The sequence below is a fragment of the Pseudopipra pipra genome, chromosome W, assembly GCF_036250125.1.
Source record: "Pseudopipra pipra isolate bDixPip1 chromosome W, bDixPip1.hap1, whole genome shotgun sequence".
Lineage (NCBI taxonomy): Eukaryota > Metazoa > Chordata > Aves > Passeriformes > Pipridae > Pseudopipra > Pseudopipra pipra.
In genome coordinates, this window is record NC_087580.1 from 57,844,740 (window position 1) to 57,859,678 (window position 14,939).

The 14,939-nt window shown below is 46.8% G+C and overlaps 1 protein-coding gene and 1 pseudogene across 1 annotated transcript; both read left to right on the forward strand.

The window, feature by feature from the left end:
- Positions 1 to 289: 289 nt before the first annotated feature.
- Positions 290 to 14,939, forward strand: part of LOC135404749 (E3 SUMO-protein ligase PIAS2-like) — a 66,972-nt pseudogene continuing 52,322 nt past the window's right edge.
- LOC135404750 (uncharacterized) lies at positions 9,982 to 14,569 on the forward strand. Its single transcript, XM_064639489.1, has 3 exons — positions 9,982 to 10,030; positions 11,503 to 11,774; positions 13,147 to 14,569. The coding sequence occupies exons 1-3, from the start codon at positions 9,982 to 9,984 to the stop codon at positions 14,155 to 14,157; spliced, it is 1,332 nt and encodes a 443-aa protein (XP_064495559.1). The 3' UTR covers positions 14,158 to 14,569.

Genomic DNA, 14,939 nt, shown 5'->3' on the forward strand with positions numbered 1-14,939 from the left:
AATTTAAGAGACCCATTTAACCCATTCAATGCATGAGTTGCATTAAAGTTTTCTTGTTGCTATTTGTTAGAGTGTGGAAACAAGTCTTTGAAATTATGAATGCAACCAAACTCAGTCTTCATCCTGGACACTTTGTTTCTTCATTTTTAACTATACTGTTGTGTCAGGTAGTACCTAAGATAACAAGTGTGAAACTAAAATGATGGAAGTTTGGATGCTTCACCATGCTCCTCAAAAAGGCTTATTTGGAGTACTGTTCCTTTACCTGTGCTTCTCTCTCTTTTCTTTTTAAAATATGGTATCCAGTTTTCGTGTTTCTGAACTACAAGTGTTGTTGGGGTTTGCTGGACGTAATAAAAGTGGGCAGAAACATGACCTCCTGATGAGGGCACTGCACTTAGTGAAGAGTGACTGCAGCCCAGCAGTTCAGATAAAAATCCAAGAACTCTATAGACGTCGGTACCCAAGGACGATTGAAGGACTTTCAGATTTATTGGCTATAAAACCTGTGGTTTTCAATTTTGTCAGTAGTTCCTCTCCTGCTGAACCTGACCTGGCTGTTCCTGGCATTCACCCACTCCCTTCTTCTTCAGTCATACCTCTGTCTCCTTCCTCACCTGTGTTCCTCCAAGACACTAAGCCCCACGGAGAGATGCAGCAACCATCCCCTCCAATTCCACCTGTTCATCCTGATGTTCAACTGAAAAGCTTACCTTTTTATGATGTGCTTGATGTACTCATAAAACCTACAAGTCTAGGTAAGTGTTTAATAGCTCTGTGGGTTGCTTAATTCATGAAATAAGTTTTGCTAATGACAGTACTAAGTCTAGACTTAAATGGCTTTTTGCAGCTGGGAAAAAGTGGAAACTCCCTTCCCTTGTCATCTCTACCCTTGCCCTCTCTTCACCACTTGTTCCAAAATGACTCAGCTGGGGGCGGCAGTCTCGATCCACGCAGCAGCGGTTGATGGCGAAAGCCACTGAAAGCCACTCCGAAAGTGGTCAGTGTCATGCGGGCCTGGCAGAGCTCCTTGAAGTGCCTGGCACGAGGGCTGCAGTGGTCCCTTCCCTCAGCACCTACACCCAGGAACAAGAGAGAGTTTCCAGAAGCACTGGGGATTTTATCCCGTCTCCTGAGTTCTCGTGATGCTTCCCTTCAGGGACCTTTCCAGCAGGTCACGAGATGCTGAGGACAGTCCCTCCCTAGCTCATCTTGGACAGGGCAGGGGGAGCAGTCCCCCACGCTCTGAACCACAAGATAGTATAAAAAGAATTCACCAAAAATCTTTCCCATTTAACTAAAACTACAACATTATCCACCCTGAATATTTTTATACCATCACATTATATCGGATTTAAATCTTCCAACTATACACATACATATATATACATTTTCCAACAAGATACACATTTACGAATATATACATACAGGTACAGTGTTACAGGTTACCCAAAAATTAGGTCCCCTTGAGGTACGCACTGTGTTTCCCATCTTTCTGCATTACCCACCAAGTGCAACCTGGTCCTTGAGCAAAAACAATCCCACAAATGGATTTGCCTTTGCTTGAGGCGGGATTGATCCAAACTGATTTCCCTAACATGCATCTCAAGTGCACTATGGAGACTTTATCTCCCATCTATGGTGTGAAGGGGCTCTGATTGGGCAGGGTCGGCTCAGTTGACAGAGCCTCTAGTGTTGACTAACCAAGTAGCCTTTGCTAAATGCTGATCCCAATGCTTGAAAGTCCCCCTGCCCAATGCCTTCAAAGTGGTTTTCAACAGTCCATTACACCCTTCAACCTCCCCAGTGGCTGGTGCATGACAGAGGATATGAAATATCCACTATGCTCTTTAGCCCAGGTGGTAACTAGGCTATTCTTGAAATCAGTCCCATTGTCTGACTCAATTTGTTCTGGGGTGCCATGTCGACACAGGACTGGCTTTTCAAGGCCCAGGATGGTGTTCCAGGCAGTGGTGGGAGGCGCAGAGTACATTTCTGGCCATCCAGTGGTTGCTTCCAACATGGTGAGCACATAGTGCTTACCTTGGCAAGTTTGAGGCAGTGTGATGTAATCAATCTGCCAGACCTCTCCATATCTATACTTGGGTCTACCTGTGACACCTTGACTTAGGCAGCTCGGTCTGCCTGTTCATTGTTGCAATGTTCTTCATTTCCTTGGATTGGGGACACGTGTGTGTCTACATGGCAGACTCTCACGATCAGCTTCTCTACCCTGGCAGTGATGTCTTGCAACATTTCAAAAACCCAGATTGGTTTCCCTTTACGTTGCCAATTGGTCTTCTTGTCTAGCCATCCCCATAGAGCATTGGCCGCCATCCATGAGTGAGTTTAGAGGTAAGTCTTGGCCACTTCTCTCATTTGGCAATATCCAAAGCCAGTTGGATGGCTCTGAGCTCTGCAACTTGACTTGATCCACCTTGTCCATCTGTGGCTTCTGCAACTCATCATGTGCGGTTCCATATGGCTGCTTTCCATTTCCGGTTTGTCCCCATAATGCAACAGGAACCGTTAGTGAAAAGAGCATAATGCTTTTCATCTTCTGGCAGTTGGTTATGAAACAAAAGAATTAAACCCTGTAGCCGGGAGAACGCTGAAACTGAAACCAGTATACTGCTGAAAGCTCAACAAAAAGCAATATTTATTGCAAAGAAGTAGCCAACAAAACGAGAACCCGAGAGAGAGGGAAGAGGAGGGAAATAAGACCTCAGTATGACCCCCCACTCACTCAGGTGTTACTTATGAGGTTGTCTTACTGACCCCAGAATGCCTAGAATTCCCCATAGCAGAAGCTGCATCCTCGGAGTGTTGGCAGGCTCACAAGATAGCGGGCATCCCCGCAAAAGGCAACATTGTCCTTCATGTGAAGCTTGAGTCCCCTCTCAGCAAGAGCTATCTGCTTTTAATACAATTAACTTGTGACATCTACCTGGGCAGGTGTGGCCAGCACCGCCTAGCCAGAGGCCCTCGGTCCCTCCCCCTGTCATGTAAGTGGTACTCCTGCGCATGTGTGTGTACATTGGAATTTCCCCACGCCTGCGTGCTACACCTCAGAGGGTCTTTCCTAACTGAGTCTGGGGGCTTACTTCATCCTCCTCCTCTTAAATTTCTCCTTCAAATGCCCTTGGAGGGCCATCAGCCAATAGTGAGGCCCCAATTAATTTCAGTTTATACAAGATGCTTCCTTCAAGGATGAAGTTCTCGTTATCAGTGCTTGTTTTCTCATAACTTGGCAGGAAAAGAACAGACTCTCACAGGTGGCTGGGCCAAACATAGACTAAAAGTAGCAGTGTCTAATTAAGCATGAATACAAACCCAACGACAAAAAATCATTGGATTGGACATTCCTTTAATATGCCAACTGGGGATTCATGGGGATAGAATCGCCATACATGAATCAAAGAATCAGCACAAATTTTCGAATATAAATACAGTGATACTTGAAAGACCCCCCCTTCACACCCAACCCCTGATTATGTCATGATTTTGGGGTCAAATATCATCTTGCAGTTCATTCATGGACCAAGATTGCTATCTTGCATCCATTTCTTTGGGGGGGGCAGCCGTTTTCGCAGTCTTCTTCTCGCTTGGCAGGCCTCCTAGCATCTATGATTGATCCAGTTGACGTCTAACCCCTAAATTAATTGTTCTAGGACCAACTAAGACACATATATTCATCACTGGTTAAAGATAAGTAGAATTTCCCATCAGCTTAAACAATCTTCAATTGAATTTACTTCTTAACAGAACAATCTCTTACTGATCAAGTTTTCTGAGGCATGTAAGCTAATTTCTTGCAGGTGGGCATGTGGTACACTCTCTATTAGTTCCCATGTTTCATCCACATTCTACATCCTGAAACTAATTGTAGTCCTAAAAAAAAAGACAACTACTATGCCAAGAAAGCAAATCCCTTAGTTAAGATACAATTTTTATCTAAGCTAAAATGTCTGATTTCCTAAGTCATTTAGAAAGGAGACCCTCTATTATTTCCAAGATCCCAGGGTGATTAGGGTTTCCATTATGGGCGCGCTGTGTGATCAAGGCAATCCACTTACTCCATGTAGTGTCAGTGGCATGATGGGTGGAGGGAATTTTTCCTTTGAACATCCACCCCAGAACTGGTAGTCAGGGTGCCAGGATAAGCTGTGCTTCCATGTGGATCACTTCTGAGGCGACTTGAACTCCTTCATAGGATGCTAGAATCTCCTTCTGTGTTGGGGTGTAGTTGGCCTCAGACCATCTGTAGCTTCAGCTCCAGAATCCAAGTGGTTGGCCTTGAGTCTCCCCAGGCACCTTTTGCCAGAGGCTCCAGGAGGGACCATTATCCCTGTCTGCAAAGTGTAGCACATTCTTCACCTCTGGTCCTGTCCTGACTGGCCCAAGGGCTACAGCGTGAGCAATCTCCTGTTTGATCTGTCCAAAGGTTTGTTGCTGTTCGGGTCCCCAGTGGAAACTGTTCTTCTTGCATGTTACAAAGTAGAGAGGACTTACAGTCTGTCTGTATTTTGGGATTTGCATCCTCCAGAAACCTACAGCACCAAGGAAAGCTTGCATTTCCTTCTTACTAGTCGGTGGGGACATTCCTATTATCTTGTCTCAGTTTAATGAGACTGAAGTGTTTGCTAAGGAGAATGAGTTATGAGGAAGACCAAGCTCCTCTCTCTAAGCAATTGTAAATCTGAAATTAAGAGGCTCCAATTGAGGAAATATGGAGAAAGAAAAGATAACAGCCCTTTATTAAAGGATATATGTATATAGGCAACACAACAAAAGAACACAAAAAAACCCCAAAAAACAATCCTGCACCCAAGGTTCCCACCAAAAACAGTTCAGTACTTTCCACCTTTTGGCGCAATTCTAACCACAATCAGGAGGGGGCGCTGTTGGATCACTGAAGGAGCAGAGCCTGCAGTTGCTCCCTCGTGGTCGGCAGGGGGCGCTCACCACATGGGGGCCCCGGTGAATGGGAGAAGCTGAATGGAGACTCCCCCTCCACCGAGAAGGGGAAGGAGAAAAGGGGAAAAGGGGGTTCTTCCTATGGACTCACACTGTCGGCGGCTGGCTCTGGCTGGGATTCCCCCCCCTTAGTTGATGGGTACAAGCTGCTGCCAACATGGGAACGGAGGAGGGAAGGGGTGGCCTCTTCCCTCAAAGGTTCCTTTGCAGATGGCCCTGGCTTCTCTGATGAAATCCAAGCAGGTCTGGGCCGTGGGCAGAACAGGGAGTGGGAGAACAGAGGCAGACCGGGGCCAAAGGCAGCCAGATGACCTGGCTGAAAAAAAAATTAATTTTGGAGCCCCTCCACACACACACACCTTCCCTGAGTCAGGGCAAAAGTCAGGTGAGGATACTGTTTCCTGAGGAGAAAAAAAAACTTACCTCCTCCCCCCAGTCTTCTGAGGCCCATTAGCTTGGAATGTGAGGCTGCCCCCAGTTCTTTTGTGTGTGCAAATCACTCTAGCCACCACCCTCCCCCTCCCTCTTCAACACCTTACTTTCACAGTGGTGCAGGGGAAAAAAATTCAAGCTGTTTTTTTTTAGAACAAGTAAACCTATGACACTTTGTCATAGGTTTACTCGTTCTAAAAATCCAAGAAGAAATTTTCCTTTCCACTGTCCTGCTGTAAGAGAAGGATGTTGAACGAGGAGAGGGAAGGGGTAACTGACTATACAAAAGAACTAGTTGCAGACCTGCATTCCTGGCTGATAGCCCTTCCAAATCTGCAGAGAGGAGTTTCTCTCCTCTCCTTGCAAACGGGGGACACTTCACTTTTTGCCTTAACGGGAGCAAGGTGTGTGTTGAAAGAGCTCTGAGGCCGTTTTTTTGCTCTCAACCTGGTCATCTGTCTGTTCTCCGGCCTCAGCTTGCCTGCGGTCTGCTCTGTTGCCAGCCGGACCTGCTCGGTTTTCATCAGAGAGTTTGTGCTCGTCGAGGAAAGGAGGAAGTCCTGACCGCAGCCAGACAGAGACAGCATGAGTTTTTGTGGAAAAGAAACCGCCTTTCTTTCCCCCTTTCCCCTTCCCCTTCCTGGTGGGGGGGGGAAATCTCCATTTCGGCTTCTCCAGCGATCCGAGGGCTCCACGCGGCAACCGCCAGAGCCCAACAGCGCCCCCTGTTGACCACCACAGAGCACTGCAGGCTCTGCTCCTCCAGTGATCCATCAGTGCCCCCTGCCAACTGTGATTAGAATTGCACTAGAGGACAGACAAGTGTCAAACTGTTTCCATTTTGAAGGGGACTTATGGGTACAAGACTATTGCTTAGTTGTTTTTGTGTTCTTTTGCTAGTTTTTTTTGCCAATATACATATATCCTTTAATAAAGGATTGCTATTTTCTTTTTTCCATACTTCCTTGATTGGAGCCTCTTAATTTTGGATTTACAATTGCTGAGAGAGAGGAGTTTGGTCTACCTCATAACTCACCCTCCTTAGCAAAACATTTTCAATCTCATTAAACTGAGACACACTTCTTGATGACTTCTGTTGGGATCTGATGGCATCTATCCTGCCACTTCACTCCCAGGAACTGGATTTCTTGGTCAGGTCCCTCGACCTTATTCTTTTTGATGGCAAAGCCGCCTTTCAGGAGAATCTGTATGATCTTCATTCTCAAAGACTTCTTCTGCCGTGTTCCCCATACAATGATGTCATCGATGTACTGCAGGTGTTCTGGGGCCTCACCCTTCTCTAGTGCAGCCTGGATTAGTCCGTGGCAGATGGTGAGACTGTGTTTCCACCCCTGGGGCAGTCAGTTCCAGGTGTACTGCATGCTCCTCCAAGTGAAAGCAAACTGTGACCGGCACTATGCTGCCAAAGGAATGGAGAAAAACACATTGACAATGTCAATGGTGGCACCACTTTGCTTCCTTGGACTCCAGTTCATACTGAAGTTCCAGCACGTCTGGCACTCAGCGATGGGGTAACTTCATTCAAGCCACAATAGTCTATTGTCAATCTCCATTCTCCATTGGACTTAAGCATGGGTCAAATGGGGCTGTTAAAGGGTGAGCGAGTCTTGCTGACCACTCCTTGGCTCTCAAGCTCTCGGATCATCTTATGTGTGGGGATCACAGAATCTCAGTTGGTGTGGTATTGCCAATGACGCACTGTTGCAGTGGCGATTGGCACCTGTTGTTCTTCAACCCTTAGCAGTCCCTCAGTAGAAGGGTTCTTTGAGAGACCAGGCAATGCATTCAACTGTTTAATCCCTTTTGTCACTACAGCAGATATCCCAAAAGCCCACTGATGTCCTTTTGGGTCTTTGAAATACCCATTTTTTAGGTAATCAATATCCAGGATACATGGGGCATCTGAACCAGTCACAATGGGGTGTCTCTGCCACTCCTTCCTGGTCAAGCTCACTTCAGCTCCCACCACTGTCAGCTCTTGAGAACCCCCTGTCACTCCAGAAATAGAAATAGACTCTGCCCCCACATGTCCTGATGGCATTAGAGTGCATTGTGCACCAGTGTCAACCAAAGCTTTGTATTCTTGTGGGTCTGATGTGCAAGGCCATTGGATCCACACAGTCCAATAGACACGGTTATCCTGTGCCTCTACCTGCCTAGAGGCAGGTCCCCTCTAGTGCTGATTTTTGTAGTTGTGACTTACATCCAGGAGATCCCTTATGAAAGGCTGGACATTTTATCGTCCCTCCTACTCTGTCTAGGAGCTTGCCCATGGGAAATTGGAGTTACATCTATCCTCAATGAGTTGCCTCTAGTGGTCATTTTTCCTTTTAACTCCTGTACTCGTGCTGATAAAGCAGAGGTGGGGTTTCCATCCCATCTCCTCACATTTCCCCCATGTTCATGGAAAAAGAACCACAGGTTACCTCGTGTGGCGTACCCCCTCTGCCTAGCTGGGGGACACCTGTTACAAATAGCAGGGCTCCAGTTTACACTGGCAAGACATGGACAATTGTCTCTCTGAGCTTTTTGTGGTCACTTTTTACTTAGTTAGAGTCTGGAGGTCCTCAACTAATTTCTCCACAGAAGAGATATGGGCCCGTAATGGGGCATGGACAATTTTATCATATGTCCTGAGTTTATTCATTGTAACACCCACTGTCTCTTGTTTTTCCTTCCAGTGCATTGTCACCAGAAAATTAGAGTATACGGTTGGCCCTGCAGGTACAAGTTTCCACCACATCTGTTATGTACACCTGTCCCTTGCAAAAAGTACCTCTAACAGTGCCAGTTCTCTCAGGCGTAGGATCCCTTCCTCCATGGTGTCCCAGGAGCAATGATGCCCCTGCAGGTTGTCCCTGTAAGCAAACCTCTCTCTTATGCTTGGTAAAAGCCACATCCAGAGATTAAGGGGTTCTGATTCCCTCATGAACCCCTGGTCAATACCCACATCCTGGGACAGGAATCCTAAAAACCTCACTTCAGTACCATCAAACTGTGTGCCTTTACCCCTAAGATCCCAGACTCAGATCCACTAGGTCAAAATGGGCTCACTCAGTCGTCAAGCGATGTCTTTCCGCAAATTGCAGAGATTATCAAATTATAGGGATTCAGTGATTATTTCTGGGTCTGAGTCTACTGTTTGTGAAGGTCCTGCCTCCCCATCATCATCCACCAGGCGAACTGATTTGTTCTTATATTTTCTCCTGTGGATAGGGGCAACTTCTATTGGCTGGGGTTGCCCTTCTGGCCTAGCCACACCCTGAATGGCTGCAGTGTTGGGTATTTTGTCCCCTTGCCTTTCCTCCTGGAGGTGCTGCACCATACCAAGCAGTTTTTGGTAGGCAGTGGCCAAAGCCCCGCATGCAACCACAAGCTGCCCCTCCACAGATCTACCATGGCACCTTTCCCTCACTGATCTCATCACTTTAACAGGGTTCTGAAGTTGTTCAAGGGTGAACTTCCAGGTCATTGGAGTTTAAAAGTTCTCCAAGAACTTACCCATGTCCTCCCACAACCCATGCCACTCAAAGTTATTCACCTCTGGGGGAACACCTTCTTGAAAGATCCTGGCCCTAGCTTCACACGAGATAGACCATAATGATGCAAACTTGCAGACATACCACAAAGAGTAAGGGAGCTCTAGCATCTAGAGGGAATTTAAACTTTTCAAAAGCTATTGTAGCAGACCTGAAAAGGGAATGGGTGAAGGACTGGGAGGAGTCACTCCCCTGCGCTTCTCCCCCAGACTGGGTGCCATTATCAATAAACTCCAGAGGTAACAGCTTAGGCTAGGGCAGGAAGACAACCCTGAAAACACATTCCAAATGAAACTTATAGGTGTTGAATTTACAACACTATGAATCCAGGTTATGAACTGAAAAATTGACAAGGCTGCCTTGGTTTTAAACTCCAGTTTGAGAAAAACACCTATGAACGGAAAATGCGTATACAGAAATACATGCCAAATAAACACGAATGGCTCAAACAACATGGTGACTAAGGAGTTCTATATCCAGTACACAAATGGATTTCTCAAAATTGTTTTTTTCCACTTCTTTCTCTCTCTCTTTCTCAGAGCCTCAGATTGGGCGCCAAATATATTGTCTTGGTTTAATGACAATATGCTTAGGAGGTGAGACCTCTAATGAGATAAACTCTCATTTTCTTTCTATTATTTCACTCCCCCAAATACTGACAAAGTAGAAATCATGAGAAGTCTGAATGAAAAAGGAAAAATAACAATTTTACTAAAAACTGGGGAAAAAACAGAAACAAAGGAAAAAGAAACAATAGCAGAAAATATTACCTAGCTACCCCCTCCCCCCTAGATTAAAAAAAACCCTGAAAAGATATTTCATTCAAAGAGAAATACTATACTGCCAAGACAGTAGTGTGGGTTCCGACATAGCAAACCCCTGTGAACTGACAATGGTGGAGCCGGGATGACCCGGCGTGGTGCTGGGACCTGGTGGTTGCAGGCCACACGGTGGCAGCAGCACCCTGTGCAGCTCCCAAAAGGGAAAATCCCTAACTGTTGGTCTCACCGATATGACTCAGCTGGTCTTGATTCATGTTGTGGCAGCTGACGTCAAAAGCGGTCAGTGTTGCATGGGACAGCCAGCAGCAAAAACCACTGAAAGTGGTTGGTGTCGCACGGGCCCAGGGAAACTCCTCAAAGTGCCCGGAGCAGAGGCTGCAGCGGTCCCTTCCCTTGGGACCTACATCCAGGAACAAGAGAGAGTTTCCAGAAGCACTGGGGATTTTATCCCGTCTCCTGAGCTCTCGAGCTGCTTCACGTGAGGGCCCCCCCCCTTTCCAGCAGGTCACAAGATGCTGGGGACAGTCCCTCCCTGGCTTAGCTTGGACAGGGCGGGGGGGCAGTCCCCCATGCTCCAAACCATGTGATGGTATGAAAAGAATTCACCAAAAATCTTTCCCATTTAACTAAAACTACAAGACAGTCAACTAGCTCTTAAAAATTTGCCTGGTTTAGTTGTGCTATTTTTGCATTTATCCTCCTTGCTGCTTACTTTAAATTGTTGGACAAGCCCAATCTACTTTTATTTCAGGTCAAGATTTCTAACTTCTCAAGTTGAAAATAGAAAAGCAACATGCACATACTATGAACCTTTAATACTAAAATATTGCAGCTTCCCATCACTGACAGACAAGTCAGTTTCTGATGTGAGTTGCATTTTTTTTTTTTTTGCCAAATACTACTGAGGGATAATTCCCAGATGTCAAGTCTAGTAGGCTTTTGTGGCATTAGGGGTTGTGCTCCTTCTCTCCTCCTCCCCTTCCCAAAGATTTAGTTACATTTAGCTGTTTCTGAATTGAGTAATTTTCCAGCTGTCCATTAATAACTTCTGGTGTGCATTCTCTTCTTGTAGTACATCAAAATAGTTGTAAACATCTCTGTGGTACTCTTTTCATCCTGTATTCAGTGTTATATTTTGTTGTGTGTTTGTTTGAACCTTTCTTCCTTGGGAGAAAGGATTATAATGCAGTTTGTCAAGCTTCTTTAATACTGAAGCGTAATGTAATATTAAGCCATCTGAATATAGTTGAATGAATGATTTGTTCCATTCTTTCCTGTTGACAGTTAAATGCAGTTCAACCACAATTTGAATATATTAAGTTATAGAGGATTGGTTAGAAATGCGAGGACATATGAACATGGCTAAGGCTATGGATGAGCTGCTAAAGTATAAGACGCAGTCTGACTAGGCCCATGAGAAAGTCTGAGATAGCAGGGCCGTGAGAAAGCAGCAGCGTCCTTGGGTATTCTAAATTGGGCTGAAAAACAGGAGCTAGGCATTACCAAAACAAAGACACTTAACGAGCCACCTGTGTAAACAATGAAAGACAGTTAAGATGATATCACCACCTAACTGAGCACCAATAATGAGCCTAATTTCTGTAATATTCATGAACCTATTATAGAGTGTATATTAAGCTGTTGTCAATCTACAATAAACGAAGTTCCTGGATTCTCACATTGAGGTGTCTAGAGCTTTCCGTCGCGACAAATTTTGGCGCCCGTGTACGGGGACCAGAGGGGGTCCCTAGGAGATCAAGTCGGATTTCCTGGGTCGGAGTCAAGTCGGACTCCCGAGAGCCAAGTCGGGTTCTCGCAGCCACGGTCGGACGTAGGAGTTTCGGTCGGTCTTGCCGTGCAGCACAAGAAGGCGAAAGGGCTGGACGAAAAAGAGCTCAACTTGCCGCCGCCGGACGCCTCCCTTTCAGGGATTTCGGACGGCGAAAGAGTTAAGTTCCGTGCTTCCAGGACCCGGCGCCCGGGAAGACTCCTGAAGAAGGAGGCCCGCCGACAAAGCCGCAAAGTCTCGTGGAAAGGGCTGCACAAAGCGTGGTAACACGTTTTTTTAGGTAATGGAGAGACAGGCGGCACTATCATTGCTCCAATGCTTTTTAGAAAAGCGGGGAGTTAAAGGGTTAGATTTAAAAAAGGATTTACCGGAATTGCTTAAGGTGGGGTTTGTGAAAGGGTGTTTTGTGGACCCCAATACGGTTTTTGATGAAGGTGAATGGAAACGGTACGGGGATAAGTTGTGGGAGGATTTATTGAATGATGATAAAGTAGCTAAAAAGTTAGGCAAGCAGTGACAGGCTGTTTCTAATGCTTTGCAACAACATAAAGCCGAGCAGCAGGCTGCTCGAGCCGCTGCGCAGCGTTTGGGAGACATCGGCAATCCTTTCGCGGCTGAGTCTTCGTACCCGCTGCCTCCCTCGACTAATGTTGTACATATCCCGCCTGAACCTCAAGAGCAGGCTCTTATTACTCCCACTGCCCCTTCCCTAGAGTTCCCTAACCCGTCCCCTGAGTCCCAGCAGACCTCGTCTACCGGGGCTGTGTCACCCCCCTCACCCGATATATCGAGTACTGTCGCTGCAGAGCGGCGAAAGCTCTGGCAAGGCATTGCCGCAGATGCTTTGCAAGCGGGAGATAAAGAAGCGGCAGAAACTTTAACTGATGCCTTTCCGGTAGTTTATGCTCCGGCACAAGGGGGTGGATTGGTAGCAAATATCACTGCCCTTGATTGGAAGCTGTTGTCGCAATTGCGTGCTACCGTTAATGAGAGTGGAATCCAGGGTGAGCCTACCCGACAAATGTTAAATTATATTTGGGGTAGCAACTTGCTTTTACCAGCAGACATTAAAAACATTATGAAGTTGGTTCTTTCACAGCACCAGCAAATGCTACATAATGCGCACTGGCAGGCGTTTTGCCAGGAGGCCGTAGCGGTTCAGAGACAGGCAGCTGACCCTTTGCACGGGGTTACGCTAGAGTGCCAGAGTGGAGGCACAAGCATTAATAGGACCGGATAAGATCAGGGAGTCTATGCGCCTAGCCCGTCTCGCTCTAGATAAGATCAAAGCTCCAGGGGGAATTCCGTCATATATGGGGATCAAGCAGGGAAGAGACGAGCCTTTTGGATCGTTTATAGATCGGGTTGTTAATGCCATCCAGTTAGCGGGAGTTCCCGAATATATGCACGGCGCTTTGCTAAAGCAGTGTGCGCTGCAGAACTGTAATTCTACAGCTCGCAATGTCATTGTTACGCTCCCGGGTAATTGGTCAATTGAGGAGCTATTAGAACGAATGGCGCAAATACCCCAGGGGCCTAATGCTATGTTAGTGAACGCGGTTAAAGAGCTAGGTGAAAGCTTAAAGGAGCAGGCGAAGGCTACTAGCTCTCAGGTTTTAGCCGCGCTTGCACCCTTACAAGCTCCGACCGGAGCCACACAGCGAAGTGGACCAGCAAAAAGACGCTGTTTTCAGTGTGGAGTATACGGACACGTACGAAGAGAGTGCCAGTCCGGTCCGGTGTGGTGTTCTCGCTGTCAGCAAAACACGCATGTTCCTGCTATGTGCTGGCGTGGGTCGGGAAATGGGAAAGCCAGCGCGAAGGGGTCCCGCGCCAAGACACAAGTGACGGCTCCAACTATTCACAGCTTCCCGGCTCAGACCTCGCACTGCATCCCGCAACCAGAGGGAGCCTCGGCCTGGACCTGGCAACCACAATAGACTGCACCCTAATAGACCAGCGTCCTCAGAAAATACCGACAGGAGTGCACGGGCCGGTGTTAGTTGACGGCAAACCAGTAGGAGCTTTGTTAATAGGTCGGTCCTCGTCCACAATGGCTGGATTAACTGTTTTAGTGGAACTGATTGATGCCGACTACACTGGAGAAATATCAATCATGGTAAATACACTATTTCCACCTTTGCATATACCGGCCAGATCTCGTATCGCACAACTGATACCGCTCCCTCAGATCGCTCCTGGACCATCGGATAAGCCCGAACGAGGAGATCAGGGCTTTGGATCTACTGGTGCATCGGCTCTGCTAACAATAGATATGGCCAGACGACCACGAAAAGCTATCCAGCTCCAATGGAACTCACAAACTGCACATTTAATTGCTCTTTTGGATACGGGAGCTGACGTCAGCATTGTTGCAGCTCGCAAGTGGCCCACATCGTGGCCCTTGGTAAACTCAGGAGCAACAGTTGCAGGAGTGGGTGGTCTGACTCTGGCAAAGAGGTCCCCTCCGATAACTATCACGTTGGATGAAATGACTGTGAACTGTACGGTGTCTGTTCTCCCCCTACCCGACGGAGTACAAGCATTAATAGGGAGAGACATTCTCGCTCAGATGGGGATGGTTCTGACCAACAAACCAGGATCCCCTTTAGCATGACGGCCATTGCCTGGACTTTCCCGATCCCGCTCCAATGGAAGACAGAAACGCCGGTGTGGGTAGAGCAATGGCCCTTAAAAAGGGAAAGTCTTTTACAGGCACATGCGTTGGTGTCAGAGCAGTTACAACAAGGGCATTTGCGTTTGTCAACTAGCCCGTGGAATACTCCTATTTTTGTGATCAGGAAGAAATCTGGGAAATACAGGCTGTTACATGATTTACGTACAGTAAATGCCCAGATGCATATGATGGGGGCATTACAACCAGGACTGCCAAATCCAGCTATGATCCCACAAAATTGGTTCCTGTTAATAATCGATCTTAAGGACTGCTTCTTCACTATTGCATTACATGAGCAGGATCGTCAGCGTTTTGCATTCACTGTTCCTGCTATAAACAAGGAAGGACCAGCGCAACGTTATGAATGGACTGTGTTGCCTCAGGGAATGAAGAATTCTCCCACTCTTTGTCAGCTCTACGTGGATGCTGCATTACAGCCAATCAGAAAATCATGGCCCTCGACAGTAATTTACCATTATGTAGACAACTTGCTGTTCGCCCAGCCGACTAAGTTTACAAAAGATCAAAAGCAGCAACTGGTTAATCAGTTGCAGCAGCAAGGCTTAGTCATAGCCACTGAGAAAATTCAAGAATCCAGTCCCTGGCATTATTTAGGCTGGCAAATCACAGACTCTGTCATTCGACCTCAGAAATTGTCTATCAATATAGAAATTACCACCTTGCATGATGCTCAGAGACTCTTAGGAGACTTACAGTGGCTG

What these genes read in the sequence shown, in the direction of transcription:
- LOC135404750 (XM_064639489.1), top strand. Translation starts at nt 9,982, where the DNA reads ATGACTCAGCTGGTCTTGATTCATGTTGTGGCAGCTGACGTCAAAAGC. An exon ending in GGCAGCTGACGTCAAAAGCG is followed by an intron (nt 10,031 to 11,502) that starts GTCAGTGTTGCA and finishes GGGGGTCCCTAG; the next exon opens with GAGATCAAGTCGGATTTCCT. An exon ending in CCCGCCGACAAAGCCGCAAA is followed by an intron (nt 11,775 to 13,146) that starts GTCTCGTGGAAA and finishes GAAGGCTACTAG; the next exon opens with CTCTCAGGTTTTAGCCGCGC.